This window comes from Emydura macquarii, unplaced genomic scaffold (genome assembly GCF_026122565.2).
Source record: "Emydura macquarii macquarii isolate MOO-44397 ecotype Brisbane River unplaced genomic scaffold, CSIRO-AGI_Emac_v2 contig_629, whole genome shotgun sequence".
In the NCBI taxonomy this organism is placed as follows: Eukaryota; Metazoa; Chordata; order Testudines; family Chelidae; genus Emydura; species Emydura macquarii.
Genome location: NW_027130766.1, coordinates 8,097,834 through 8,125,778, shown reverse-complemented (window position 1 = coordinate 8,125,778; position 27,945 = coordinate 8,097,834). Strand labels below are relative to the sequence as shown.

At 44.2% G+C, this 27,945-nt stretch overlaps 1 protein-coding gene across 1 annotated transcript; it reads left to right on the top strand.

The window, feature by feature from the left end:
• The first annotated feature begins 104 nt into the window (after window positions 1–104).
• CCR7 (C-C motif chemokine receptor 7) lies at window positions 105–27,417 on the top strand. Its single transcript, XM_067541273.1, has 4 exons — window positions 105–2,876; window positions 11,881–12,983; window positions 22,938–22,987; window positions 26,356–27,417. The coding sequence occupies exons 2-4, from the start codon at window positions 12,929–12,931 to the stop codon at window positions 27,415–27,417; spliced, it is 1,167 nt and encodes a 388-aa protein (XP_067397374.1). The 5' UTR covers window positions 105–2,876; window positions 11,881–12,928.
• The last annotated feature ends 528 nt before the right edge of the window (window positions 27,418–27,945 follow it).

Below are 27,945 nucleotides of genomic sequence, written 5' to 3'. Positions count from 1 at the left end.
TTGTTGAAATAACACATTTTCAAAACGTGCTTGCTTAGGCAGTGGAGAAATACACTTGTTATATAACCAGGCCAGTGACAATGAATACTGCTAGCACACCAGGAATGATTATAAACCAGTTACTACAGATAATTTAACTTAAGTACATTTTAATAAACGTCTAATCTGCATATCTACCTTTTTAATTAGTACTGCAGATTAGCAGCATAAAATACAAAGATCAAAATACAGATGGAAGTGAGGAAGGATAGTAATTAAGGGATCTGTTGTAGCTTTGCAGAGAGAAAATGGCAACTCAAGTGGATCACTTTAGTTTCTACTCTCATTTCGAAAAGGAAAATCCATAGTTCTGATTTTGGTATGGGTTTGTTTACTGTTGGGCAGGAGGGGAATTCCAAAATATGAGCAAGTGAGGAAACTTTAGTGGAAATCTTGGGTGTTCCTGAATCTTTTGCAAAAGATTGCTTGATTTTTAACATCTTTATATAGTTTTTAAAACAAGTAATGTGAGACAAAGACCGAAACCTAAAAGCCATTCTGAATACTGTCTGTAAAGGACAAGGTCTCCTGAGGTCAGATTCGTGGTGTTCCTACATTTATGCTTAAACAGCTGTTATGTATTGGTTAAATTACTTTCAGGAGTTTCCCATCTCTAGCTTTACAAGTTTGCTCCTGGAAACCTGCAGCTATTGAGATTCTTCAGAGGAGTGAATTTTTCTAGAGATATGTATGATTGCTCCAGAAAGGTAGGCGTATATGTATGTATGGTTTTAAAAGTCGCTCTTAAGAATTTATTCAGTCATTTCTAAGGAAATGTATTACCCTGAAAAAAAAAGTATCTGATTTAGACACACATCAAGCTTGATAATCCAGGTCTTCATCCTAAATTCAGCTACACATTTTCTTGCTCTCTTGGGTGGAAAAGAGATCTTTAATAAGCAGATGAATTACTCTTTGAAACCAGTATCAGATTAATTATATTCTTGCCACTACGAAGGACTTTTTAAAATTGCCTTCCAGACCAAAGGCAAAATTTGTCACAAAGAAATCTAAATTTCTCTTAACTCCAAAAAAAGTTTAGTTCCCAGATAATATAAAAATTCTCAGATTTTTACACAAATATTTTATTTGGATTACAGAAGCATCCACAAAGGGGCGTAAGTATTGCAATGCTGAGCATCATGGTACTTAGAAAATAACAGGAATGGCATTGCTATCCCCAAAGCCTGAATTAAGCACCTAGGTTTCCTATACAAAATGAATGGAGTGAGATAGATAGGGAGCTGCTGATATTGGGGGAGGGGGGGGGTGCTACATCCCACCCCACTGTCAGAGACTTAGTGATCCGGAATGGGGATTCATCTGGCATGCTTGGCTCGGTCCTCACAAAGCAGCTATGGAAGAGGCGGTGCCACCCACCTTGTAACTTTTAGCCCAGTGGTTAGAGCATTCACCTAGGATGTTAGAGACCTAGGTTCAATTCCACCTCTGCCAGAGGGGAGACAGAATTTGAACAGGGGTTTTCTACATCTTAGAAGAGTGCTCTAACCACTGAGCTGTCAGTCTATGTAGACTACAGTTGGTCTTTTGACTTTTGAGTATTTGTTCACAGTGCAACAGTCACTGGGTCAGAGAGAAAAGAGAGGATGTGAGAATGATTCTAGTTCAGCGACTCAAGCACCCATGTGTGTTGAGAGACCCAGGAGCCAGCCCACCTGCTCCAATCTCTCATTTATCCACAGTGGAATAGCTTCAAGAGAAGAGACAGAGAGCGACCCACATCAGAGTATCCCATAGCTCAGTGATTAGAACATTTCTGAAAGGTGGGACGCCACTATTCAAATCCTCATTCCCACGGGGAGGATGGCTGAGTTGTTCCTCAGTCTCCCACATCCCAGATGAATGCTCTAACTACTGGGCTAACAATTATAAGGTGGGTGCTGGCAGCACCTCCTCCTCCAGCCAGATTTTGAATGGGACCCAATTTAAGCACAGTGAGAGGCTGCCTACAGGATGCAACCCTGCACACAATGTAGGTGGATGTATACCTCTCTTTTCCCCAGTTCATGAATTGCTCAGGGGCTTAGGTGGGAGGTAAGGCGTCCAGACAGCTAGACAGAGACACCAGTGTATGTGCCCAGTGGAAGAAACATTGGCTCCGAGGGAGTTTAGGTGCATGCAGGGTTCAGGGAGAGTTTTTTGGATTATAGTGGAGACTAAAACTGGACCAGGCTCCGAAACTGAGACTTCAGTGCCTGCCTTTGTGGAACTGGACCTGAGTTACTAATGTAATTGATTCCCACAAATATTCAGTTCTCTTTGTTTTGTGCTATTCGTGCAGAGGTTCTTAAATCAGAAAATGACAATTGTCAACATTAAACTTTAACTTGCTCTAGCCTGTTCTTATTCCAACAATTAAAGTAACCTCTTCATAAACTTAGATTTGTTACTTCTATTTGAGTCTCATCAGTTGCTTAAGGATAAACATGCATGCATCTGCCATTCTGTTACTCTCTTCCCATCTGGAACATATAATTAGCAATGGAGCTCAAGCACTTGGGAATTCCCCTGGTTAAAATCAAATTATTATAATTTAGAAGAGGATAGAAAGGCAGGGATTTTGCCCTTCTTAAATGATTAACATTTGGGCCCTAATTGCACTTTTTATGTCTTAGAAGGGTGGCTAATTTAGATATAAAACATGTAATACCTGTCACACTAACTCCTCTTTTTATTCTCCCTGGATACCCTCAAAGAGTGCACACTGGGATTCTTTCCAGGGTATGCTGCTGATCTGTATCCAGTCAATACTATATGTTCTCCAGAAATGAAGAGGAAACATTGGTGTTATTGGCTGAGCTCCCATTCAGTAAACGGTAAGTCAGTCCTTTGATTAGATGCAGAGATTCCTTTCTTCTTAAATAAAACCATTTGCTGACACAGAGACTTGGCTATTGTGAACGCCTATGTTGTAACAGCTCTTATCTGCAAGGATTTGTTTTTTTAAGTTGTTTTGTGTCTTCAGCAAGAGCATATTCTCATGGCATGTAATTGCTGGCAGAGACAGGCTGCCTTACAGTAAAGGGTGTGTATGAAAAGGAACAGGTAAATGTTTTCAGTGGTAAAATTCATTCTTCTGAGCACCATGGAACCCTTTTGACTTAATCCCTAGTAAGTGATGAACCTGAAAAAACATTTTAGGTACCAACTCAAGGAAATACATTAAACTCTTGAAATGACTACACACCTTATTGGCTCTAATAGATTATCTCTGCCTAACTAAACCCACACCTCAGAAAAAAATCCTAGAACTGTGATGACATTGTCTGCTATCACATTGTTCACTTTGATTTTATGTTGTAGTCTGGCCTATTTAGATTGCAAACTCCTCTGAGCAGGAATTGTCTATCACCCTGTGTTTGTACAGTGCCTAACACATGGGGCTCCAGTCTTGTATGGTAGGTACAGACCATCTTAATAAACAAAATATTAAAGTACATTTATAATTTATAATAGTTAGAATAAAATTTAAAAAAACCTTATGCTTCAGGACATCAACACTGAGCTAGGGTGAAGAGAAATGCCCCCTACAATACACAGTCACCTACAATGCAGAAACACGGCTGTTCTGTGGTGTTCCACTAGTGGGGCTAGAAGCAAGTAGGCAGGGTCTGTTTCTTCTTTCCCCGACAGCTCTCAAAGCTATGCCTCCAACACCTTCTAGTTGATATTTCTTAAATATTTTCTAAGCGATTCAGGTAGCCCAGGTAAGTAAAGAGTTTCCTTATTTCTATCAGTAATGTCACTGGGGTTTAAAAAAAAGGCTCCCAAGAAACCCAGGCATGAAATCATAAAGATAAGAAAAGGAAGAGTGCAAAAAGTGTTGAGTGATATGGGATTAACCTCGGGATAAGCCCATGATCTACAGAGGTATTTAGCACCTAAAGCTAGACAGAGGTGCGCACAAATGCCTAAACAAATGAGATCCCTCAAGTGCATTGAATTTAGGGGCTTAACCTGTTTAGGCTTGTTTGAAAATCCCACTAGGTGCCTATTTACATGTGAAGGTGCCTAAAATATCTTTTAAAAACCTGGCCCCAAGTGGCTGAAGTTGGTTTTCTATGTAAAAGGGAAGTTTCTAAATTGCCTGTGCCATGGCTAAGGAAATACTGTATAGGTGCATTTCTTTTAGAGCAATGCTACCTGATTAGGCCAAAATAGGAGTGGAGCAGCAGTCCACATGCCCAGAAACAGAATCTTAGGCAGTTAGGGAACTTTTTCTGCAAAAATGTAGGTGCTGATTGAGTTTAGATGGCAGCTGAACTGGAGTTTTGTATGTTGCAGCAAAGCCTAAAACTCTGGGGACTAGGCATCAAAGTGACTGTGGGACTCTCTCTCCAGCAGTTGGCTGGGAGAGAGTTAATATTCTCCAGCTAATCAGCAGTATCTCACATAGGTTTAATGACAAGGATTGCCAAAGCCCAGCCATTGAGGGCAGTGGGGATGTGAGCAGAGGACTGTAAGAGTGAGTAAAGAGATTTGCTCTGGCTTGTTGAGCTGATCTGAGAAACAAAGCCTCAATGGAATGAATGAAAGGGTGAATCTGGCTCTGAAAGCTTTTGTGCCTTCATTTATCTGAATTCCAGATGCACACACAGTCTTTTATCTGCCCCTTTGCCTACCCCTCTCCCCCACCAAAATAAAGATGCATCTCCTTTTTAACAGAAATAGCTACCAGTAATAATCAAATAGTTAGGTCAAAACAAACCTATCCCAGGTTCATAAAACAATGAGTGAATTACTTACTGAGAAAGTTGCTCTCTATTATATGGAGCCAAGGTAAGAATCAGAGATGGATGGATGAATGCAGGGTCATAAAGGACTACAGCAAATGCAGCCACCAGGTGTCACTCTTCATCTATAGCTGTCAAGATCCAGTAAGAGTTACCGTTAAGTAGCTGTCAGGGGTAAGAATGTATATTTTATTCTATTGTGACCTGGAAGACCGCTATCAGCAATGAGCTCTAGAAAGGACAGTATCAAGAATCTCTGGATAGGGTACAGTACACATGGCTTATCATATTCTGATCAGAGCTGGAAAATGCACAATTATCTAATTTGGAAGTGTATTTCTCTGCCTGTTAAGACTGTAGGTTATGCTGATCTCATATTATAATACATATACAAACTTTCTTACCTTCCTTCATCACTGACTGTGAGCAACAGCTGTGGATTTCTTGCTAACCCAAGCTAGCAGAGAAATAAACGAACAAATCAAGAAAACACCATAATCTTTTTTTATTGTCAAATTTTAAAGCCACTTTTCACATGTAACAAACAGAGTAAAGCAATACTTTGGAAGAACTTTATGTGGAATCCATTTTGTGTGTGTGCTCTAGGAAAAGGTGTGCTTAAAGGAAGGAAAGAAAAGATGGTATCCAGGCACAGCAGAGAGATGTAATGACACCTCCTTTGTGTCACCAACAGCAATCCCTTTCATATGGAACATAATTCATTGCTAAACCCAAATTTATATACAAAGGAAAGTACCATGCGTGGATTTTTACAGCTGAATAGTTGCAGTTGGAAATGGTGTTTCAGAAGAAATGAAAAGAACAGGTAATCATAAAGTGATCCATTCCATCAGCCATTCCTAGTCTCTTGTAAACAGCAATCCCTGCCCATCCTGGCTAATAGCCATTGATGGACCTATCCTCCATGAGCTTATCTAAATCTTTTTTTGAGCCCCGTTATAGCCTTGGCCTTCTCAACATCCTCTGGCAAGGAGTTCCACAGGTTGACTGTTCGTTGTGTGAAGAAATACTTCCTTTTGTTCATTTTAAATCTGCTGCCTATTAATTTCATTTGGTGACCCCAAGTTTTTGTGTTATGAGGAGGAGTAGTGAATAAATGGACACAAATCAGACATCAGGAATGATAACATTCAAAAACCAGTGGAGAACACTTCAATCTCCCTGGACACTCAGTAACAGACTTGAAAGTTGCCATACTTCAACAAAAAAACTTGAAAAACAAACTCCAGCGTGAAACTGCAGAGCTGGAACTCTTATGCAAACTTGACACTATCAGACTAGGTCTGAATAGAGACTGGGAGTAGCTAGACCACTACAAAAAATAATGTTCCCTCTTTTGACATTCACACCTTCTCATCAACTGTTGTGAACGGCCTCATTCACCCTGATTGTATTAGCCTCGTTAACACTCACCTCACTCCTTACTGTGATGTAACTCACCCATCCTTGCATGTGTATATATATCTACCTAACTGAAGTTTCCACTTCATACATCCAATGAAGTGGGTTTCTGCCCACGAAAGCTTATGCCCAAATAAATTTGTTAGTCTTTAAGATGTCACAGAACTCTCGCTGTTTTGCTAAAAACAGACTAACACAGCTACCCCTCTGGAACGCTGTCTTATTATCTGTCCCTTTCCTAATGATTCCCAACATTCTGTTAGCTTTTTTGACTGCCGCTGCACAGTGAGTGGATGTTTTCAGTGAATTATCCACAAATGACTCCAAGATCTCTTTCTTGAGTGGTAATAACTAACTAAAACCCCATCATTTTGTATGTACAGTTGGGATTATGTTTTCCAATGTGCATTACTTTGCATTTATCGGCACTGAATTTCATCTGCCATTTTGTTGTCCAGTCACCCAGTTTTGTGAGATCCCTTTGTAACTCTTCGCACTCTGCTTTGGACTTAATTATTTTGAGTAGTTTTGTATCCTCTGCAAATTTTGCCACCTCACTCTTTACTCTTTTTCCAGATCATTTATGAATACATTGATCAGCACTGGTCCCAGTACAGACCCCTGGGGACACCACTATTTACCTCTCTCCATTCTGAAAACTGACCATTTATTCCTACCCTTTGTTTCCTATCTTTTAACCAGTTACTGATGCAGGAGAGGACTTCCCTCTTATCCCATGACAGCTTACTTTGCTTAAGAGCTTTGGTGAGGGACCTTGTCAAAGGCTTTCTGAAAATCTAAGTACACTATATCTACTGGATCACCCTTGTTCACATGCTTGTTGACCCCCCTCAAAGAATTCTAGTAGATTGGTGAGACATAATTGCCCTTTACAAAAACCATGTTGACTCTAAGTTTCCTGCTTTGTAGAACGACTCCAGTGATAGCTACCTACATCTCACAGAGGCTTCTGAAGTTTAATCAGTATTTATAAAGTGCTGTGAGGTCCCCAAATATGGAAGATGCTCTAAAAGTACAAAGTATTATTGTTTGTTATCTTACAGGCTTTTGATAGTGATTTGGAGCTAAAGCCTGCAAACTTTCCCCATATGAAACTCATATTGAAATCAATGGGAGTTCATCTGGCAAGCTGTGGGTTTGCCGGATTGGGCCCTGGCTCTGGTTTTTCCTCTGCCTTTTGCTGTTTTGTTCTTTTCCTTTCATATGAACGCTGGCTTTTTGACCTTCAGGTTTTTTTTTGAAGTGGCTTTTTGTTATTGTCATGGCGGCACATCTTGTCACAGCAACCTCACTCATGGCTTTATTACACATTTGCTAGATACGAAAGGCCACAATTCATTGTAAACAGCTAGAGTTTAGCTTCTTCTGTTGAGACAGTCTCATGAAACACCCTTTGAAATGTCACCGCCACTTCTAGAGTTCTCAAGCTTGAAAGAAATGTACAAACACAAAAATGAGAAAAATTAGCATGATCGTGAGAGCATAAAAATGTAAATTTAACGTCTGTATAGCATCTTATTTCTACCCAGGATGGAGCGTGGTCAGAGAATCATGAGAACTTTGAGATGGTGAATATCAGTTAAGAGATCTAGACAACGCAGGAATGTTTCATATTGTCATGAATAGGCCTTTGTCTCATCGGGTTTTAAATTTCCCAAGTGATGGGCTTAAATCCACTACCTTTGGGACACAGTGATTTAATCTCATTGGTAGAAAGTTTTTCCTTCTATTCAGTCTAATTTTTCCCTCTTTGATTCATCCCATTAGACCTAATTACATATCCTTGTGCCACCCTAAATAATGACTCTCCTTCATTGGTATTAACACCCTTCAGGTATTTGTAGAGTAGACTGTTATCAGATCCCCGCTTAGCCATTGAGTAGCCAACCTATACTCAATTAGTTCTCTTAATGTCTCATAAGTCATTACCTCTTTCCTCAGCTCTGACTTCCACCCTTTTGATGTAATCTTAGAAGCATCATTGACACTGAGATTTCATAGATTCATAGAATTTAAGGCTAGAAGGAACCATTATGATCATCCAAGTCTGAGCTCTTGCATAACACAGGGCAGAGAAAAATCCATCCAGTTGTTCTGCAACAGGCCCAGTAATTTGTGATAGAACTAACTGGAGCAGATCTTTCAGAAAGACATCTTGTCTGGACTTAAAGACTTGAAGTGATAGAGAAGCCAGCATCGTCCCTGGTGGCAGTAGTTAACTACTCTCTCTTTCCTTTGTACATTGAACCAATTTGCAAGCCCATCTACTGCAGCATTCCCTCTGCAGTTCAGTCCAGCCTGCCTCTCCTGCCATTCACTCAACTGAATGGCTCCTTCATGCATTTGCCCCTTCGCACTTTGATGTCTGCAACTCCCTCCACTTGGGACATCCTACATCTCTAAGGGCAAGTCTACACTACAAAGTTAAGTCAACCTACATTACATCAACGTGCAGCCACCACAATAATTGAATCGGTTTCACATGTCTACACTACGCTCTTTGTATCCGTGGTGCACGTCCTCCCTAGGAGTTCTTGCACTGATTTACTTGCCATTGTGGGACAGTTTCTGAAAGGCAGCAACAGTCAATGTAAGCAACACAGTGGCTCATTGACACTGCGTCAACCTAACTATATCGACTTAAGCGATGCGCCTCTCGTGGAGGTGGAGTTGAGTAGTGGGCTAGTTACATTGGCGGGAATGACATTGTAGTGCAGATGCTGACCGCTTTGTAGTGTAGACCAGGCCTTATATCCAAAGCTCAGGAGGCTGCAGCATGCCCTCACACTCATACATGTGTGCTGTTGGTACCTCATCTACAAACCATGCTTCTTCTCGTCCAGGTCCTCCATAGACACCCTGGCCCCAGCCATCACTGTGATCTCCTCTCTCTTTATAAACTCCACAGCATCCCTGTGCACTGCCAGGTCTGGACTCCTATCAATATCTCCTCTCGCAACCTCCTGCTGGAGGTTCATTCCTTGCTGCCAGCACACCAGCGTTCTGGAGCTGTCTCAGTTCTTTCTCCTCCTCCTTTTTTTAAAAAAATGAAACTCAAATACCCATCTTTTTTGTGCCGGTTATACCCAGTGAGCTGTCGACCACTTCACCACATTGGTGCTTATTACTAACAGTTCTTCATGCTCCTCCTGGTTTACTGTTCACACCTCAATTATAAAGTACAATGCCTATTTGCACTCCTCCTATATTCACTCTGATGAGTCTCTGCTACCTGCACTATTGTCCAGCTCATTGATTTGCATTAGACTTCTATCTAGAAAGCTGTATAAAGCCCTTACAATGTGCAGAACTAAAACCCTGGGTTTTCTACACATATAGCCAGCACTTTGAGCTTTATATTGGCTGCTAGTTAAATCCCATCTGCGCTTAGCCTCCCATTCCTGGTGAAGCATGGGCCCTTTGGCATCTCTGCAGCTTTGTCTAAAGCAGCTCTGCTTAGTTCATATCATGGCACAAGTGTGTGCGTCTCGGAGCCGCTTTCCATCACATATGGGCGTTGGTAAGTGTACAGAGAGTTTGCCAAATGCTCATGGTAAAACCGCAAGTCAGTGGAAGAAACAGGAACGGTACCCAAGAGTCCTGACTCTTGTCTCATGCGCTGAATGCTAAAGTACACCCTAAAAATGCATTCTACACGTAATCCCACATCCAACTCTTCTACTTCTGCAGTTTTCTCTTCTCTTTTTTTTAAAGTGAAATAGCATCATTGAAGGAGGGAGGTGAATTCCTAGTGACCACATGTATATGCCTTTAGACGTGGTTGGCCCACAGAGAGTACTGCTGCTAATGAATCTGTGATTAGCTGACATTCAGAATCCTTCTGGCAAACTGCTTACCCTGCCAGTCTATGAAATATGCGTGCTGCTCACTTCCTCCTTTGCATGGATGACTGTTGTTTTAATAGCCATATCATGAGATAATATTCAGATGATCTTTCAGGATATCCCCTAAAATTACCTCCTGGGTGATGTATGCCAGCTTTATGTCAAGCTTTTAATGTCAAGAATTTCCTCAAGATTTCACTTCTGCTATTTTGTTTGTTTGAAAAGCACACACGACCACTGACTTCAGTGAAACTGACGTTTCCCAGTGTTTTTCTGAAACTCTCTATAACCAGCTTGAGAACTGGAAGGGACATTTAGGAAGTTAGAGGCAAAACTTCTGGTGAGAGATGTGACACTCTGGCTCGCTTGAATATCTTATTTTGGATAGGGAATTTCTCTGTGCTTCTCGGGCACAAAGGGTAACTGCACCTAGGGAGAAGATGACAGAGTTGTCTCCACAAAGTTTCAAGTACTTCACTGCACTTCCATTTAGGGTGCAGATGACAAAGGATAGTTAAGTACCCTACTCTTATTGAAAGTCAGTGGGAGTTAGGCACTTTAACTGGCTTTTGAAAAATCTCCCTCTCAGGGCTTAGCGACTTCTTGATTTCCCAGTCTAGATAAATCTGGGCTTCCTTCCCAGCTGAGTCAGAGGGCAAGCAGAAGGGTGGGTGGTAGTCTTGGCCCCAATACATCAAGAAGCATTGCCCCATAATACCTTAATACGTGGCAGTACAGAAAGAGCTTGGAGGTAGGGCAGGGACCAGCATGACTGAGGCTTGAATTTGGCCTTCAGTGTTTTACCTGGCAATATGAAACCCTTTTTCTGATTCTGAGCCTTACTCTGTGGTGGGATAATTTCAATCCCTTAGTTGGAAAGAACTCATTAATGCTGCTCGTTTAGTGCATTTTATGAGTAATCCATGAAATGCAATTTGGCTTATTCTTTGCGCTTCAGTACATGAAGCAAGGGGGCAGTGAGCAAAAATTGGAATTTCCATCCAATGGGAAATTCTGATATTTCAACATTTATTTGGGACAAAAAGTCAAAATATAAATTTTTTTGTGGAATGAAAAATTCAGAGAATTTTTGATCTGGAAATGTTGAAGCATTTTCTTTTGAGTCAGATAGGCAGATACAGTTTCACATCTGTGGTGTCACCATGCCTCTTGAGCATTGTAGTTCAGGTTCCTTTTGTCATCATTACTCCCTGTGGGTCAGGGTACCTGGTTGGATTACATCTCCCATGATGCATTGCAGGTATTTGACTCCCATGAGGCATCACATGGCTCAGTGCATCATGGGGATGAAGCCCAGCCAAGAAATGCAGCTTATAATAGAGAATGGGGAAATGAAGTATCTGAACTACAATTCTCCTGAGGCAATACAACATCCCAGGCAAATGCAATATAATGTTGAACTGATTCAAAACGTTTCGGTTCATTGCAACAAACCAAAATGTTTCTGGTCAGGTTGAACTAAATTTTGTTGATTTATTTTTAATTTCCTGCAGAAAATTTTGATTCTGTGGAAACTGTTCTTTGTTTTGTTTTTTCCCCCCACTGAAAATCATTTTAATGGAGAATTCTCAACCAACTTTAAAACTGAGTCGTCATGCTGCATTGTATTGCTGATTTCTTCTTCATTTCTTGCAGTCTGGATTGGCAGTAATAAGAGGAGGTTATAACGTAATATTTGTCAATTCCTGAATCCTCCCTCTTGCATGACTTGTTTGGGGAGGGGGGAGGGCAAATCTTAGTTAATTTGGATTTTAATGTATTTTTAATCTGAATTTCAGGTGTCAGCTTAGCCCCTATAAGAAGTAATCATCAACACTTTTAATTGCACCCAGAACTGGATGGAAAGCTTGGGTGTTATATGATCCTCCACTCACAAGCTGAAGCTTCCAAATAGCCTCCAGCCTGGAGATAAGAAAAGCATGGGTCGCTGTGGTGAGAACCACATCAGCGAGGAAGGACCTGGTACCTGAAAAAATGGTAAGAAGCATTTTGACCTAGTGCTGTCACCTGATAACCGAGGAGCAGCAAGGCACCATGCTATTGAGCACAGAAGAAGACATATTTCTTAATAAATGAAGCAGTCCTAGTTTATCCTTTCTTCCTTATGACTCCCCTCTATCTAAGTTACTAGCATCAAAGACAACAGAGGAATAGATGTGGTACTGGTAGCCATACCCTCCTTTAGCAGTTTTCCCTACAGAACATCCATCTCCAGACACCATCAGCAGAAGGACTAGTGAAATCAGCCACAGTCAGAACCTATCATCTTCCACCGGGACTTGAACCTCTTCCATGCTCCTTTGTCAGTAAACTATGGTAACCTGGAAAGGACAGTCCTGGAGAAGGGGCACCGTGTGACCAATGTACCCCTGCTCACAGATGGAAGACAGTAATAACAGTCCACCAGGACTCTGAGTGAGTGGTCACCACCAAAATCTCCTTTCTGAAAAAACATGAACATGGCTGCTACGCAATAAGGGCGATAATATTTCACACGGAAACTTGGAGCCAAAAAAACCACAGTGTGTGTTTGTTATTTTTAAAATTTTCAGCCACACTTTGCAGAAAGTTATTTACATAAATTCACTCAGCTCTGACAACAGACCATTTCGCCTGTAGCAGGAGCAACAGCTTTGAAGGTAACCCATGTGAAGAGCATACAGGAAACTACAGAAGAAACTGCAAACAGCTGCCTGGCTGCACCACTCTGATTGTCTGTGACCGCAGCCCATCTCCATTCTGGAACAATAAGTATTGACACATTGCATAAAACTCAGGTTTGCTCCTATTTATCTGGTAACTGTGCTGGCCAAGAGAGGGTTGAGAATGTTGAGTGTGACCATCCTATCAGATCCACTCACACCCACATACAGTAAAGTGTGTAAGTTAAAATCTTTCTATCTGCCATTTCTAAGTATTTTACCTAGCCCTGTGATGTGGTATATCTCTTCAGACCTCGTTCCAGGAAGAAGTTTAAAAAAAAAAAAAAAAGGTGGGAGGGAGTCTCTCTCGAAGGTAGCACACCTGCTTCTGCAAACTGTGCAGTCAAAGAAAGGAAAAAGGGTCAGTCAGTTGCTAAATGGACCTACATATACAGAGAGAAATTGGGAGAGAGAAAAAGAGAGCGAATGACGCAGATCATGGTGGTGTGCGCTTAGGAAGCGATGAGTGAATTTTTGTAGTTCGTCCTAAGTGAGGACTGATAAAACCTCAATGCCATTCCACATTGTGTGTCTGCTCCTACCATGCACAGTATTTTATACAAAAGCTATTTTAGAGAGTTTGCACAGGAATTATTTGGAATATTTTTTTCCTCTCCCTCCCTCAGTTACCATCAGAGTAAAGCTTGCAGGATAACTTATGGATTTGCTAGTGTAATGGTTCTAGTTACTCGGCTAAATCAATCTTTGATGTAAGTGCATTAAAGTGCACCGTCGATGTATCTGGCTCACTGTATGACTGTATAAGGGTAGGAGGAGCGTAGCCTAAATCTCAGCAGCCTCCAGGCAGGTCATGTGCTTCTAGTGATAAGGGTATAAAAGACAGAGTTCCCCAAAAGTCCCCTTACAAGAAATGCTGCACACTGACACCGCACTGGAGTACATGGTGCTTTCACCCACCTTGAAATTGTAACAAGCAGACGTCAGACCATGGACAATGGTGAGTGCATCTTCCATATCCTTTGGAGCACATACTCTTGTTTTCATCTGTGCTATTAGGGATGCGCCCCACGTCATTCCAAATGACGCTCAAAGGGAAAGCACAGACATGCCTTACATTGAAATATTTTTTAAATTTCTATTTCAAATGTTTTTAAATTGTTTTAATTTTCCTCACTTTTCATATGTTTAAAAAAAAAAAAACCTATCCCATCTCTCTAACCAGACTTTAAAAACTGCTTAGTTTTCCTATTTTTAAACGACAAAGGTGACAATTTCTCCTGGGTCTCTTTGACATGATCTAGTGATTAGGGAACTGGGAGCAAGGATGTTTGGATTCTGTTCCTGGCTCTGCCACAGACTCCCTGTACAGGTCATTTCCTCTCTTTGTGCCTGGGTTTCCCTATCTGTGAAGTGGGGATACTTTCACAATGCTTCTCTCTCTCAAAGGGGGCTTCATGAGGCTCCATTGATGAATGTCTGCAAAGCACTTTTAGGTCCTTGGATCCATGCAAAGAGTTGTTGTTTTGAATTCACTTGGTGTTGGAGTAGATTGAACCTAGTTGGATTTGTATTTCCATGGATTATTCCATTGTTAAGCATCAGAATGAGCAGCAGCAGGCACTGTCTTCTGTTCAGAGTATGGCATCAGATCCTGGAGAGAGAGAACTTGCAACTTGTTACTGTCAGCATTTAAGACTCTCTTTTAGTGCTTTATTATAGCTCAGGTCTGCTTTGCAAGAACCTGTTTACAGAAGACAAATCTGAGATTAGTTGCATCCATAGAGTTACTACATAGGAAAATGGAGTAGTGGGTCAGAGATGTGGGCGCAACAGCTAGAGTGCAGATATTTTTATCCTACAGACTCCAGTCTGCTCAAGTAATTTCCTTCCTCCTGACGCTTGCCTTTAAGCTTATTTCTTCTCACTGTCTTTATTGCTCAAAACACTTGCAGAAAATCATTTCAGAATGAATGAAAGAGGCAAAAAGAGGTGGGATGGGGGAGAGAACACAACAGAGAATGCAGAATGGGGATAGCTTTGCCATTAGAAGAAAGCAGAAGGTTGAAATACACCCAATAATTTTCTGGGAATGAATGGATGGTCAGTGCTGTAATTAGGACAGTGTATGGTACAAATTCAGTGCAAACTCTGCTCTGAGATACTGGCCATAGAAACCACAAAGTACAGAACAGTAAAGCCACATAGCATCAGCAGATGGCAGGGGTTTGCTTTGAGAGGGGAGTGGGTCTTGCTGCCCTGTCTTCACGCCATATTTTCAAGCCAAAATCTGGAATGAGTAGGGAGCTAAAAGGCTTTCCTGTGCATTAAGGCCACTGCTAGCACAGCAGCCAGTGGGACATTAGTGTGATGTGCCTCATGGTAGCATCTAAATGCCCTAGCTGAGATGAGTCCCATTGTGCTAGGTGCTGTACATGCACATAGTCAAAGACAGTCCTTGCCCCTTAACTATTTCAATGGGATCTGAATTCCCTTAGACTCTGAAAATCCACACCCCCACCTTCCCCCGCAATAGCCAAGAAAGAAAGGTGGGTGTAAGGAAATATTTTCCCCTTTTTAGAGATGGGGAAACTGAGGTGTAGAAAAATTAATTGCCTTTCCCAAGGTCACACAGGGAGACAGTAGTGGAGCTGGGAAATGAACCCAGGTTTCCTATATCTCAGTGCAGTCTTAATCACAAGGCCAGGCTTCCTCTCTGAATTTTTGAAACTCCAATAGCACATGTCCGCAGTGAACATAGACTGTAGTTAATAATCAGGCTTTTCCACGACAGGAACCCAAACACAGAGCAGGGTACAGGGAAGCTGTCATGGAACACGTGGTTTGAGTAGCGCAAGTGCAGTTCAGGGACAGAGAATCCTGAGACTGACGTGGAGGGGGAAGGAGGGAGGTGTGGAATGCTATTCTTCTGAAATGAAAGAAGTTGCTTAAATACGGGGAGACGACAGGAAGGTCACTTTATGGTAGAAGCCCACAGGACATTAGATTATGCATTAGGAAACCGTGCCTGCAACATTTACTCACATTAAAAATCCCTGCTCAGTTGCATAAAGAGAGGCTCCGGCTCAAGGGCCGTAGGACCTGATCTGGCAAGGCACTTGGGCACATGCTTAACTTTACTAACAGCACAATTGGGGCCGATGAGACCACTCCTGTGCGGAAGTGCTTCTCCAGACTGGGGCCTCCGTGATTACCACCGATACGGCAGAGAACTCTTGCAAGTTTTTCTTTTTTAGAATGAGTTTTCTGCTCATGTGTTTCTCTCTGCAGCCCTCTCATTTGGTTCACAATTTCCATGAGGGGGTGGGGAAACAGAATTAATTTCTCATTTCTGTCAGAGTGTGTTGTAAGTGCATAAGATGAAAGGTACAATTTTGCTTCACTGGTCCTTTTCACTACTGAAATGAGGGATCTAGGCCTTTATGGCAAGAGCTGAGAGACCAAATGGGGGGAGGGAAGGGTGAGAAATGGGCACAAACACCTCAAGGAGAGAGACTGATATGCTAATTAACGATTCTTTCTCAGAAAAAAACGGTTTGTTTCCTTGAAGATCAGAGTCTAAAGAGTGAGGGGGCATCAGAAGCAGCTTTTTGCCTTAGCAGGCACCCTATCTGAGACATGGGCTGGGGTCTACACTACAGACTCTACGTGGTATAACTGCATCGCTCCGGGGTGTGAAAAATCCACACCCCCGTGTGACGTGGTAATACCAGCCTGACCCCTGGTGTAGACAGTGCTATGTCGATAGGAGAGTGTCTCATGTCAACATAGCTGCTGCCTCTCAGAGCGGTGGATCATCTATGCCCAGCGGCATAGTAGTGTCTTCACTAAAGTGCTCCGGGGGTGCAGCTGCGCTGCTGTGGTGCTGCACGTGAAACAAGCCCACAAACACACACTGCATTAGTCTATAGGTATGTCTACACCACAAACTAAGGTATGAATGGCAGCACAGTTATGCCGACCCATGCTAGTTTCAATCTAGCTGGTGAGGACAATAGTCGTGAAGCTGTGCTGGCATGGACTACGGCACACGATAGTTGCCTGGATATGTATCCAGGGTGCCCAACAGACTTGTATTGGGATGGTGAGCCTACACAGACTTTGGGTTTCTGGCTAGTGCAAAAGGATCATTCACTCTGCCCAGAGCCGACTCTCCTCTGTAAGTCCAGAGCAGGTTTTCTGCTGAGTTTATTGGGTCTGTTGCTGCTACTGTGCAAAGTCTTCTCCTGTCATCTGAAAATCCCGTGGTGTCACCGACTCCTTGTTGCCCTGCACTTGTGCAGCCGTTTTCACCAGTGCGCAACGGGTGTAAAACTATCCTCTCTCTAGATGACAGTTTAATCCACCCGACCTATAAGTCATAGATTCATAGAAGGGTAGGTAACTTGTGGTTCCTGGTGCAAGAGTCAGTGTAAGATGGTTCTCTCTGGTCCGTTCCGCAGGGCTGCGTCCAGTCTGGTTTTCAATGGTCCGGCTGATGGGGTTTCTGCTACTTTGCTTGGGAGACTGTTCCACAGCCAAATACATCTCGTGGTCTGGAAGCGTTTTCTTTGATGCTCAGCCTAAAGTTTCCTTTTCCTAATTCCATCCCTTTACTTCTACTCAGGCTGTGCAGCCGAATACAACTGCCTCTTTTCTCCTCCTGCTGCCGTGTCTTCCCTGGTCTGGCTTGTGATATGTCCCCTTACGCTATGGGACAATGCACTGTACGTAGGCTATGAACACACTATGTATACTCTGGGAGGGGAGATAGCCGAAAGCACTCCACACTGGCTTACATCCATGTCCCCTGAAATTACTGGATGTTTTGCCAGTGATTTAACGGGAGCGGAGACAGACCAATGCGGAGCTTTTTTAAAAATCTCACCCTGTCTCCAGAAGCAGTGAGGAGGTCTCAGCTGGCAGCCACCTCCCCACAGCGGAGCTGGTCGGAACCATGATGAGATGGCCTCCGCTGGGAACTGCTGCTCCCTGGCTGATCCGGGGGGAACCAGGCTGAGCTGGAAGTCTCTCTTCGCGGGGCTTTTAGAACGATGTGGTGCATTTGAAAAATTGTGTGGTTAAAGAGCACATACGAAAAACAGTCAAAGGAGCTGGAGGGTCACACTGGGCCTCATGTCATGTCTTAATTAGTTCCCTGCCCTGGATGTTTTTATTTATTTATGTAGCGTGGTTGTGAGTTTTGCCAATAGAGGGGCTTTCCAGGGGGATTTTCTGTTAATGTTTTGAGAGACGAAACTTTAGGAAAACACCAAGAACAGCCAGAGGCAAAAAATAATGACATAAACATGCCCGTGTAACTCCAAAGTTTTGGCTCGTTTCCCTTCTGTAGTCCACCCCGCTCCTGCCAGCCCCTTCATCTCTCCACAATGCTTTGGAAGCTCAGCTCCCAGCAGTGATGTTAGTGAGATAGGGCAGTGGACTCCCACGTCCACTATACTTAGAGTGGGACTTACTCAACAAGCTGGCGAGGGAAAGCCAGGCAGAAAAAAGCGTATCCTTAGTCAGTCTTTTCTGGCTTATCAATTGCTCTGAGGGTTTTGTTTAAACAGTTTTTCTTGGTACTGGAAGTCAAGTAACACTGAAAACTCCTAAAGAAAGCAAAACGGGGCTCTTTAAAAGAATGTTATATAGATGAATCATCTGAAAACAGTTAGCTGAATCACTTTTGTTAACAGTTCCTCATTAGCACGCTCCGAAGTGAAAACCAAACCATCTTGGGATTGTGGTATCACTCCTCATAGGTCAAATGGGGGCAGATCTGGTCAGCAGTAGGACGAGAGATACAGTGCCCCCTAAATTACTAAGGGCTGGTCTACACTACAGAGCTTTTTGTCAACAAAAGTCAGCTTTTGTCGACAAAACAGTGGAGGTGTACACACTGAAATGCTCCTCCCATCGATGTAACTAACTCCCCTGCTAGGCCAACGTAATAAAACCACCTCAAGGAGAGGTGTACAGCTTCTGTGGGTGTAGTGGGGGTGACGCAGTGTCAGTGCAAACACTGTGTTCCTTACATCAGCTGTTGGCTGTCATTCTTGTCCCCAGGAGCCATGAAATTGACAAAAATGCTGGGCAACTAGAGCCCAGCTGCCCCTCTCTGCCCTGGAGAGCTGAGCAGCTGGACCCTGGCTGTGGCAGTGGCTTAGGCCTTGTCTACACTACAGAGATATGTCAACCTATGTTAGGACAACAAGATGAGAAACTCCAGGTGACTCGATCTCGCTTGCAGCCAGGAGTGGGGCGAGAAGTCAACATAGGTTGACTTATCTCTGTAATGTAGACAAAGCCTAAGCCACTGCCACAGCCTGGGGCTAGGAGGCCACATGCTGCTGGAGGTGCTGTCTTGGAGGACATTAAAAAAAGAGAAAGGCCTGACTAATCACTAACGATGGCCCTGGGTTTCTTGGAAGAGGTGGGGTATTAGCCTCCATCTCTCATCCAAAGCCAGATAACTGGATTCTGCCTCACTAAATGCCACCAGCTGTTTCAACTAATGATGGGGCCCCTCCTTGTACACAGCTCAGCCCTGGAGTGTAGCTCTTAGTTCGGGTCAGCTTCTCTCGGGGTGAACGAAGCCGTTCCTGCTTCCTCAGTTTTGAGTGCTCTTTGGAATCCTTCAGGGGGAAAGGCTCTGTACATATGTCAGACAGACAGACCCACACACACATCTACCCAAAACCCTTCCTCCATATTCTGGAGATTCAGAGAAAACCCAACCCCTGGAGCTTTGCATAATCAAACCCAACCTTGGTTTTGTCCAGCTCTCCTTAGGTTGTTGGGAATGGGAGCACACCTGTAGCTAGACCTGTAAACTGATTGAAAGCCATACTAGCATGCATTCTAAATCCCCCTGTAAAGGATTCAGTAAAGAATTAGTCCTTTATATGAAACTAAAAGTGTCCAGAGTTACACTGAATTGGATAAAAAAAGTATAAAGGCTATACATAAAAACTTCAGGACATAAGACAACACTCTGCACAGGGGCCAAGAAGAAATCTCTCCAAAGGGCAGGTTCTTGTACAAGTGGCTGGGAGGTGGGAGGGTGTTTATACTCCATTCTTGGAAGCAGCTGGTACCGGCCACTGTCAGACAAGGGATACTGGACTAAATGGGCTACTAGCTGATCCATTTTGGCAGCTCTTCTGCTCCTAATTGTTTTCATTTGACCTGGGCAGCTTTCCCTAATATCCCATGTAGCTTGGTCAAAGAAACAAATGGAAACCAAAGCGTCTGTGCTTCTGTACTATGTTGAAAGCTGTAGCACCTAGGGACCCCAAACAGGGAGCGGGACCCTGTTGTCCTGGGAGCTGTACAAACAAATGGGCGGGGTGGATGTGTGCGCAAGGTACAGTTGTCAGGCGGTTGATTACAGAAGCTTGGAGAATGTTAGTGCCTCAGAGCCAGCACCCACCAGAGGGAGGGGAGGCAGGGAAAGGCATGGCGACTTGCTGAGACACTGTGGGCAACTGTTCATGGGCTAGGTGTTGAACTGATTTGTCATCAGCCTCATTAAAGGACCTGCACTTTCAAAGAGAACGTCAAAGCAGGCTGGAGCCGTTCTGGGGGCTAATTGTGGAAACATGAGTGGCAGGAGCAGAATTGTAAGGGACTTTCAGACCCCCTCTCTTCATCCTATAATAGTCGCTCACAGCAGCTCTCCCACCTGTCACCCCCACTCCCTTCCAGCCACCCCCCATTGCCAGCCTGCAACAGGAATGCCCAGACCAGACTGCTGCTGAAGCTGTCCTGTCCTGCTGTTCCCTATAGCAAAGAGTGAAGTATCAGATCACCCTTCAACCAAAGGGAATAGGAATTTAAAAGGGATCCTGGAAGCTGATCAAGACAGAGGGACACACGTATGAGGGGAGCCCAGGACTGGAACAGCACAGGAGAAACGAGGGGTCAATAGAAATGAAGTGATGTGAAAGTTTCCAACGTGAATCATAGAGTCAGAGGCCAGAAGGGACCGCCAGATTATCTCATCTGATTTCCTGTATATCACAGGCCACTAACACTCACACCAAAACCCAGTAAGTGAAATTAGAGCAAGGCATTACAGAGCACAGGAGACCAGACTATCATACGCCACAGGCAGAGAATAGGAGGTGCTAAAGTGCACCAGTGCATGAGGCCCCCTGCAATGGCAGGGAAAAGATTAAGTGAGATCTACCCACGTAATTCTGGCACATGACCCTCAGCCACACGCTGCAGAGGAAGGTGAAACACCCCCAAGGTCACTGCCAATCTGACCTGGGGGGGAAATTCCTTCCCAGCCCCACCCATGACAATCAGTTAGACCCTGAGCATGTGAGCAAGTACCAGCCAGCCAAGCACCTGAGAGAGAGAGGTCGGTGGCACCTCGGAGCCCTGGCCCTCCCTTCCAATGTCCCGCCTGCAGCCACGGCACAGGCTTTTGAGAAACTTTGTGGTAAGCTCCCAGCAGCCTCAGGGAAGAAGCGAATCATGACCTTCTCACGGCTCTATAGAAAGCGAGACTAGGCCTCATATCAACATGACACAATCTACCACGTCTTCGCTGATCTTCACCCAATAAATAGTGAGTTAACCCTTTATGTGAATAACACCGTTACCTGTACTACAGTCCTAGGTCCTACAGATGGCAGTGTGGCAAAAGACGTGAAGTAATGGATATTAATTCTCCCACTGCACAGAAGCAATTGAATCAGAGATTCCTAGAGCGGAGACGGGCACAAACTGGCATTACAAAGGCACTGCAGAGAAACAACAGCCAGCAATCCCTGAACGAATGTAACTAAACACAGGATGGTAGTGAATGAATCATTCAAACTCAGTAATTAATGGATTTACAGGCACAAAGGCAGCATGGTCTATGGGAAGAAACAATGAGTTGTTAACCAATGGGTCATCACGTGCTCTGGTCTGTGACTTGGTTAATCCCTGCAAAAAACACTGTGAAGCAAGTGCTAAATATTATTAGGGGGTTGCAGAGGTGCTAGCAAACAAATGCACCTGCTCCTAAGGCAGATGTGGGAAGGGCCCAGTCCTAGTCCTACCAAGGTATGTCTCCACAGGCCACTCTGAAGCCCAGGGAGGGAGGTGGGCTTCAGAGCCAGAGTTCCAGCCTGAACTGCAACTGGGAGGGAGGCTCACTGCCACGGGGTGTGTAGACATAACCCAAGAGGCCACATATCTCCCAAGATGGGATGCATTCTCAGCTCCCCTTAAAGACTGAGGGAAGCGAGGGCTTTCATGCCTTGCAGGATCGACTTCTAACCTAGGCAGCCAATGACTGGAAGCTGAGGTAAGAAACGGCAGTCCGCTTTAAACAGCGGAAAGCGAAATGCTTTCACTGGCCTCTAAGCCTTCATTAACCACAGGAGGAAGAGCTGCTTGTCTGTGATTGTTCTAGCACATCACACCTGGCTCTGAATTTACTCCTTCCTCCGCGTCTTCAGCAGGCAGCATCTTTTCGTCCAAGGCAGAATCAGCTTTGACACTTAGAGAAGTGTAATAAATTTCAGCCAGCTTCAATCAAATGTATCCTGTAGGGGAGTTCAGTTCCTTGTGCTGTAGTTTTCTGTCATAGAGCAGCTGGCCCACATTTATCACAGACTCAGCTGCACATTTCTTTAATTCACATTAAGTAAGCTTTAGCCCAACAATTAAGAGGCATGTATGTACAACATGTGGCTGGTTGCTGATTGACCACGTCCCCATCCTCTGCACGAGTGACAGGCTTTTTGGGAAAAAAACAACTAAAAATAAACTAGACATCTTGCTAAACCAAGCACACGTTAATTAAGTCTTTAACGTCGTTCTTTATGCTTGGGACGTTTGATGCCTGGTTTCTACTCCTTGCTCTTATACTAACTTGCTATGCGACTTTGGGTTTGTCACCTAAGCCAAGATCCTCAAAGGACTTTAGGCATCTATTATGCCTCAGTTTGTCCATCTGTTCAAGACTTAATAAAGGTTTGTCCAATGCTTTGGGCTCAAGGGATGAGGAACGCTATCACAGTGCAATGTATTATGTTAAAACTTGGAGACAATTTTCAAACTTTATTTCCATGAAACAGAACAAATGTACGTTACCCGGAAACCCCTCTTAAGTGCAATGTTGTAACATAAGGCACAATGGTAATAAGTAATTGTGCCTCCTTCTTCTCTAGGTAAACAGATGAAGGTGATGGTTGTTTTGAATCTTCTCTTAGTTTTCCAGGTAAGAAGTTAAAAACAAAAAGGTGGCGTGGTTGAAATCTAGCTGCATTCCTGACCTGAATGTCGAGGGGAAGGGTACGGGTAACTCTGATAGACAAGGCAGCAGTGAAAGTGATTCTGGTAGAAACCACTCTTCATATTAGAATCCTAAAGGGGTTTAAAGTGACCGTCTAGAGCCCAGTGGGGAGAATTCACAGAACTGCATGAATTATTATATGTCCAGAGCTAGTGAGATCTGAGGAAAGAACGAAGTATAACAAACACAATGAAAAGTGACCGTTAACGCTGAGATTTCCAGAAGGGCTTCCCCAGCTGCAGCCAGCCTCCCATTTCAGCACCTAAATAAATGGCCAGCAGTTGGCTGCTGAGCTCTTGAGAAAAATCTGGTCAGTCACGCTACTGCAGCCTTTGCGTAGGAGAGAAAAGGCTGCAGGATTAGGGTGTGAGGGGTGGGACACTGAAAGAGGAGGAAGAGTTCCTCATCTGCCAGGCACGCCACCTTCATCCTCTCCCTCCAGTTCACGCAGAGTAAAACTAGAGCTGGGAAAAGGAAACACATTACTGAATTGGCCATTCTGAGCTGCTAGTGAACTCTGTGCCTGGGGCACCCAACTCGGGGGCCAGCTTTCACATGCTGCTGCATCTTTGGGAGCGTGCCGCATCCGCACAGCGTCTCAGACTCTGCACAGGGCTCCGTGAAGCATGGAAGGTTTTCCGGTGGGTTTCTTTCCCCTTTCACTTCACGTGGTGGGGCTGCAGGTAGGAGCAGGATGTGGTGACAGGCTGCAGTGGAGAAGAGCGTGCAAAGATTCACAGTGATAAAGGCAGGCAGATGACACCCAGAGGGGAAGCCTTTCATCTTTGCACAGAGCAGAGAAGAAGGGAGGGTAGTGGAGACTAATGGGACAGAGAAAAGCAGGGTGCAGATATCACAAGTTCACGCTGCTCTTTGGGCTACTCTAAGCATCAAGTGGAGAAGAAGAAGAATCAGAACTTGAATCAAATCGCAGGCGACTTTGAGTGAGACACTGTCACTTCCTGGCTTCACCGGATTTTATCTGGGCTCTGGTGACACCCTCTTATTATTTTATTACAGAAAACCATTGAGGTAGGGGGGCCCAGTCATCTCACCCCCTAGGGGCCCAGGCCACAGAAGGGAGGCAATTGTTTTTTATGTAAGTTCTCTGGCCTGTGTTATACGGGAAGTCTGACTAGATGATGACAATGGTCCCTTCTGGCCTTGGGATCTATGAACCTAGGAGAGCCAGAAAGCATCTAAAGACAACTGGGCTTCCACTGCCGTTTCAGCGGTGCCTGCTCTCACGGTTCTATCCTGACTCTCACACCACCGTTGGGTATTTTTTCTCCAAGCCCCAGCCCCTGGCATCATGGAATTCTGTGAGACTTTCAGCTTTCATTTTAAAAAAGCCAAAGTGTGTAGTCCTCCTGGCTGCCGTGGAGAGCTTGAAAATGTGACTTTTACAGGCGGCACAAAGCAAAAGTAAAAAAGGAACCTTCAATTAAAAAAAAAAAAAAAAAGATTTTAAGCCAATCTCATGATTTTTGGAGGACCTGACTCAATTTTTGAACACTTGTGATTGGCAATAGAGCCACATCTGCGTTCCAGTGCAATGACTATGGTGCTTTTAAATGTTGGAGTGTTTTTTAATTTCATCTGTGTGCAGGTTAGCATTGCTACCATATACTCCGTTTTAGTGGGATGATGGAGGGGCTGCTGAAATTCAATCCCAGCAGGCTGAGGAGTCTAGTACTTCAAAGCACACTTGCACACAGACTAAATTAAAAAACTCACCAATACATGAATACATCAAAGGCTACAGTTGTGTTTTTTTAAGTCTTCTAGGCAGCAGCGCTGAACTCAGCACATGAAACAAGGAGCGTCTCTAAGTGCCAGCCTGCTCCTCCAATCCTGAAAATCTGTAAGGAATCCATCCCCATCTTTAGCATCCAGCTGCTTTCCTTTTCAAGGCAAGCTTTGGCCAGCTTGTCTGAATTAATGCTGCCCTTCAGGCCTTACTGGAAATTCATCCAGTGCCAGCAGGACTTCTGCTCATGAGGGCAACATTGCCATTGATGCAGAGGCTATGCTGATATTCGCAACTGGCTGCCTCCAAAAGATGTAGATGAAGACACACTTCTGCAACTGACGTTGGTCTCTTGGCTCTGGCGCATGGTGCTGAAGCCTCGTAGGATTTGTTCCCGCTCTTGCCGTAATTGGTTGCTTCCACCTCACCCCATTGCAGAAGTGCCTCTCAGCAAAGTGTTATGTCAACCAAAGTTTGAACTCCTAAAATTAAGGTTCAGTTCTATCTGGCCTTTAGGGAACTGATAAGGTCACTTCTAATATTATCCAAAATTATATCCCTTGCGGGAGTCTCTGAAGAATCTACAGGACACTTTGAGAGGGTTGTTACATTTCATTTACAGGGTTTACTTCATACAAAATCATTTACATTTCCTACCCTGACATGTTGCTGTGTGTTTTATAACATAGCTGCTCTGTTTCCCCCCCGAAGTATAGCGGCTTTTGTACCTTTTTGGGATTCTTGGTGATGAAATTGCTAAACTAGAGTGATCGCTTTGCTTTATCTGCTGCAAACATTAATTTAGCCATTTCATCACTAAGAATCTCAAAAAGGTTCACAAGCCACTTTATATTTTTAATATAATTTAACATAAAAATGTTAAATATGACTGTACCTAAGGACTCCAACCCAGATCAAGGCCCCCTGTATAAAAGCCAGTTATTATTAAAGGGCACCACTCTCTCTATTTGCCAACATGCCATTTGTTATTCCCAGTGTTTATATGAACTTCCCATTATCTAAAAGAGGAAAAGCAAAAAATTCCTTGTGACCAGAGCAGGACAGGAAATATTTCTGTTCCCACAAAATCGCCTCAATGAAGAGTCGTTTTCTTCAAAAGTTTTCCAAAAAAAAAAAAAAAAAAAGACTTCATTCAAAATTGAAAATTTTTCAGTTTTTTTAAAGCTGAAAAATTTCAGCCAATAAGTTTGATTTTTTTCCCCCCTGAGGTTCCTGTTTTTTTCTACGAAAACATGAAAAGCTTTAGTTAAACTCTGGCATTCCTATAGACTTTCTATTTTTCATTTTAAAAAAAAAATGGAAAGGAAAAACTCTGACCTGCTCTGCTCATGATACTTGCCAGGGAAGGGCTCGGAAGTGATCTGGGATTTCTCTGCTTTTTGCAGGCTGGGTGATTTTAGTCTCTTTACATTCCCAATTCAGGCCTCATTCCTGCAATGAGTTCTTTATGGGCCCAGTTCGGGAGGAATCTGCCTCATTGCAGGGTAAAGGCTTGGGTACATTTGTTTCCTTCCCCTTCTAGTTCTGCACAGGCAACGTCACGGACGACTATGATTCCAACACCACTGTCGATTACAACATGTTCGAGGCTCTCTGTGAGAAAGCTGAGGTCCGGAGCTTCCGCGCTGCATTCCTCCCACCCATGTACTCGCTCATCTGCTTCGTAGGGCTCCTGGGGAACGGGCTGGTGATGCTGACCTACATCTACTTCAAGAGGCTCAAGACGATGACCGACATCTACTTGCTGAACCTGGCCTTGGCGGACATCCTCTTCCTGCTGACGCTCCCCTTCTGGGCCACGAGTGCAGCCATGTACTGGGTTTTCGGGGAGTTTGCCTGTAAAGCCGTCTACTGCATCTGCAAGATGAGCTTTTTCAGCGGGATGCTGCTGCTCCTGGCCATCAGCATTGATAGATACTTCGCCATCGTCCAGGCCGCCTCCGCCCACCGTCTCCGCGCTCGCATGATCTTTATCAGCAAGATCACGTGCTTATCCATCTGGACCCTGGCCTTCGTCCTCTCCATCCCAGAACTGGTCCACAGTGGAGTGAACAAATCCGAGCCCCCCCGCTGCTCCATCATCACCACCGACTTGCACCAGTTCGACACCGGCATCAAGGTGTCCCAGATGGTCTTCGGCTTCCTAGTACCCCTGCTGGTCATGTCCTCCTGCTACTTGGTCATCGTCAAGACCTTGCTCCAGGCCCGTAACTTTGAGAAGAACAAGGCCATCAAGGTCATCATCGCTGTGGTGATAGTCTTCGTCATCTTCCAGCTGCCGTACAACGGCGTCATGTTGGCCAAGACCATCTCTGCTTTCAACAATACCGACAGCCTGTGCGAGAAGAGTAAGCAGCTCGACGTGGCGGATGACGTGACCTACACCCTGGCCTGCTTCCGCTGCTGCCTCAACCCCTTCCTCTATGCCTTCATTGGCGTCAAGTTCCGCAACGACCTCTTCAAGCTTCTCAAGGAGCTGGGTTGCCTGAGCCAGGAGCGGCTCTGGCAGCTGTCAGCCTGCAGGGAGAGCAGGAGGTTCTCCGTGGCCATGGAGACAGAGACAACCACCACTTTCTCACCTTGAGGCGAGTGCTGGGCCAGCTGTGACTGGGCCAAGGCTGGTGTATTCCTGCATCTTGCAGCCATCTTGAATTACTGATTTGAGCAGGACCAGCCTCTACCTTGGTCAGAGAGTTGTATCAACGCAGAACAAAAACCGTTCACCTCCCCACATTTCAGGACATCCAGATAGCTCTGCAGTTCTCCGAGGGCGGAGAGCCTCGGTAAGGCTACGGCAGAGCACTGAGCCGAGGAGGAATGAGGCTGGCGTGTTAATTGTTCCATTTCCCCTCTATTCCATTTGAGCATCATTCCTCATTGCTGGAAAAGGAAAACTGTTTCTTGTTTGTGTTACAGCTGAGCTCTCAGGAGCACCTCCTTGCCTCGAATGCTGCATTTAACAAGACTGCATTTTGCTCTGCCTTACACACACAAACTGTGTCTGTAGCAACAATCCAGTTAGTAAGACAGAGTGGGACCAAGCCGCGCGTCAGACTCCAAGCTCAGCACAATACGTGGTATAAGCTAGCACTGACTTCTTGATTAGGCTTTG

Excerpts from the sequence above, each read along its gene's own strand:
- CCR7 (XM_067541273.1), top strand. The coding sequence starts at position 12,929 with ATGTTGAGTGTGACCATCCTATCAGATCCACTCACACCCACATACAGT. Across the intron at positions 12,984-22,937 it reads ACCCACATACAGTAAAGTGT|GTAAACAGATGAAGGTGATG; the intron begins GTAAGTTAAAAT and ends CTTCTTCTCTAG. Across the intron at positions 22,988-26,355 it reads ATCTTCTCTTAGTTTTCCAG|TTCTGCACAGGCAACGTCAC; the intron begins GTAAGAAGTTAA and ends TTCCCCTTCTAG.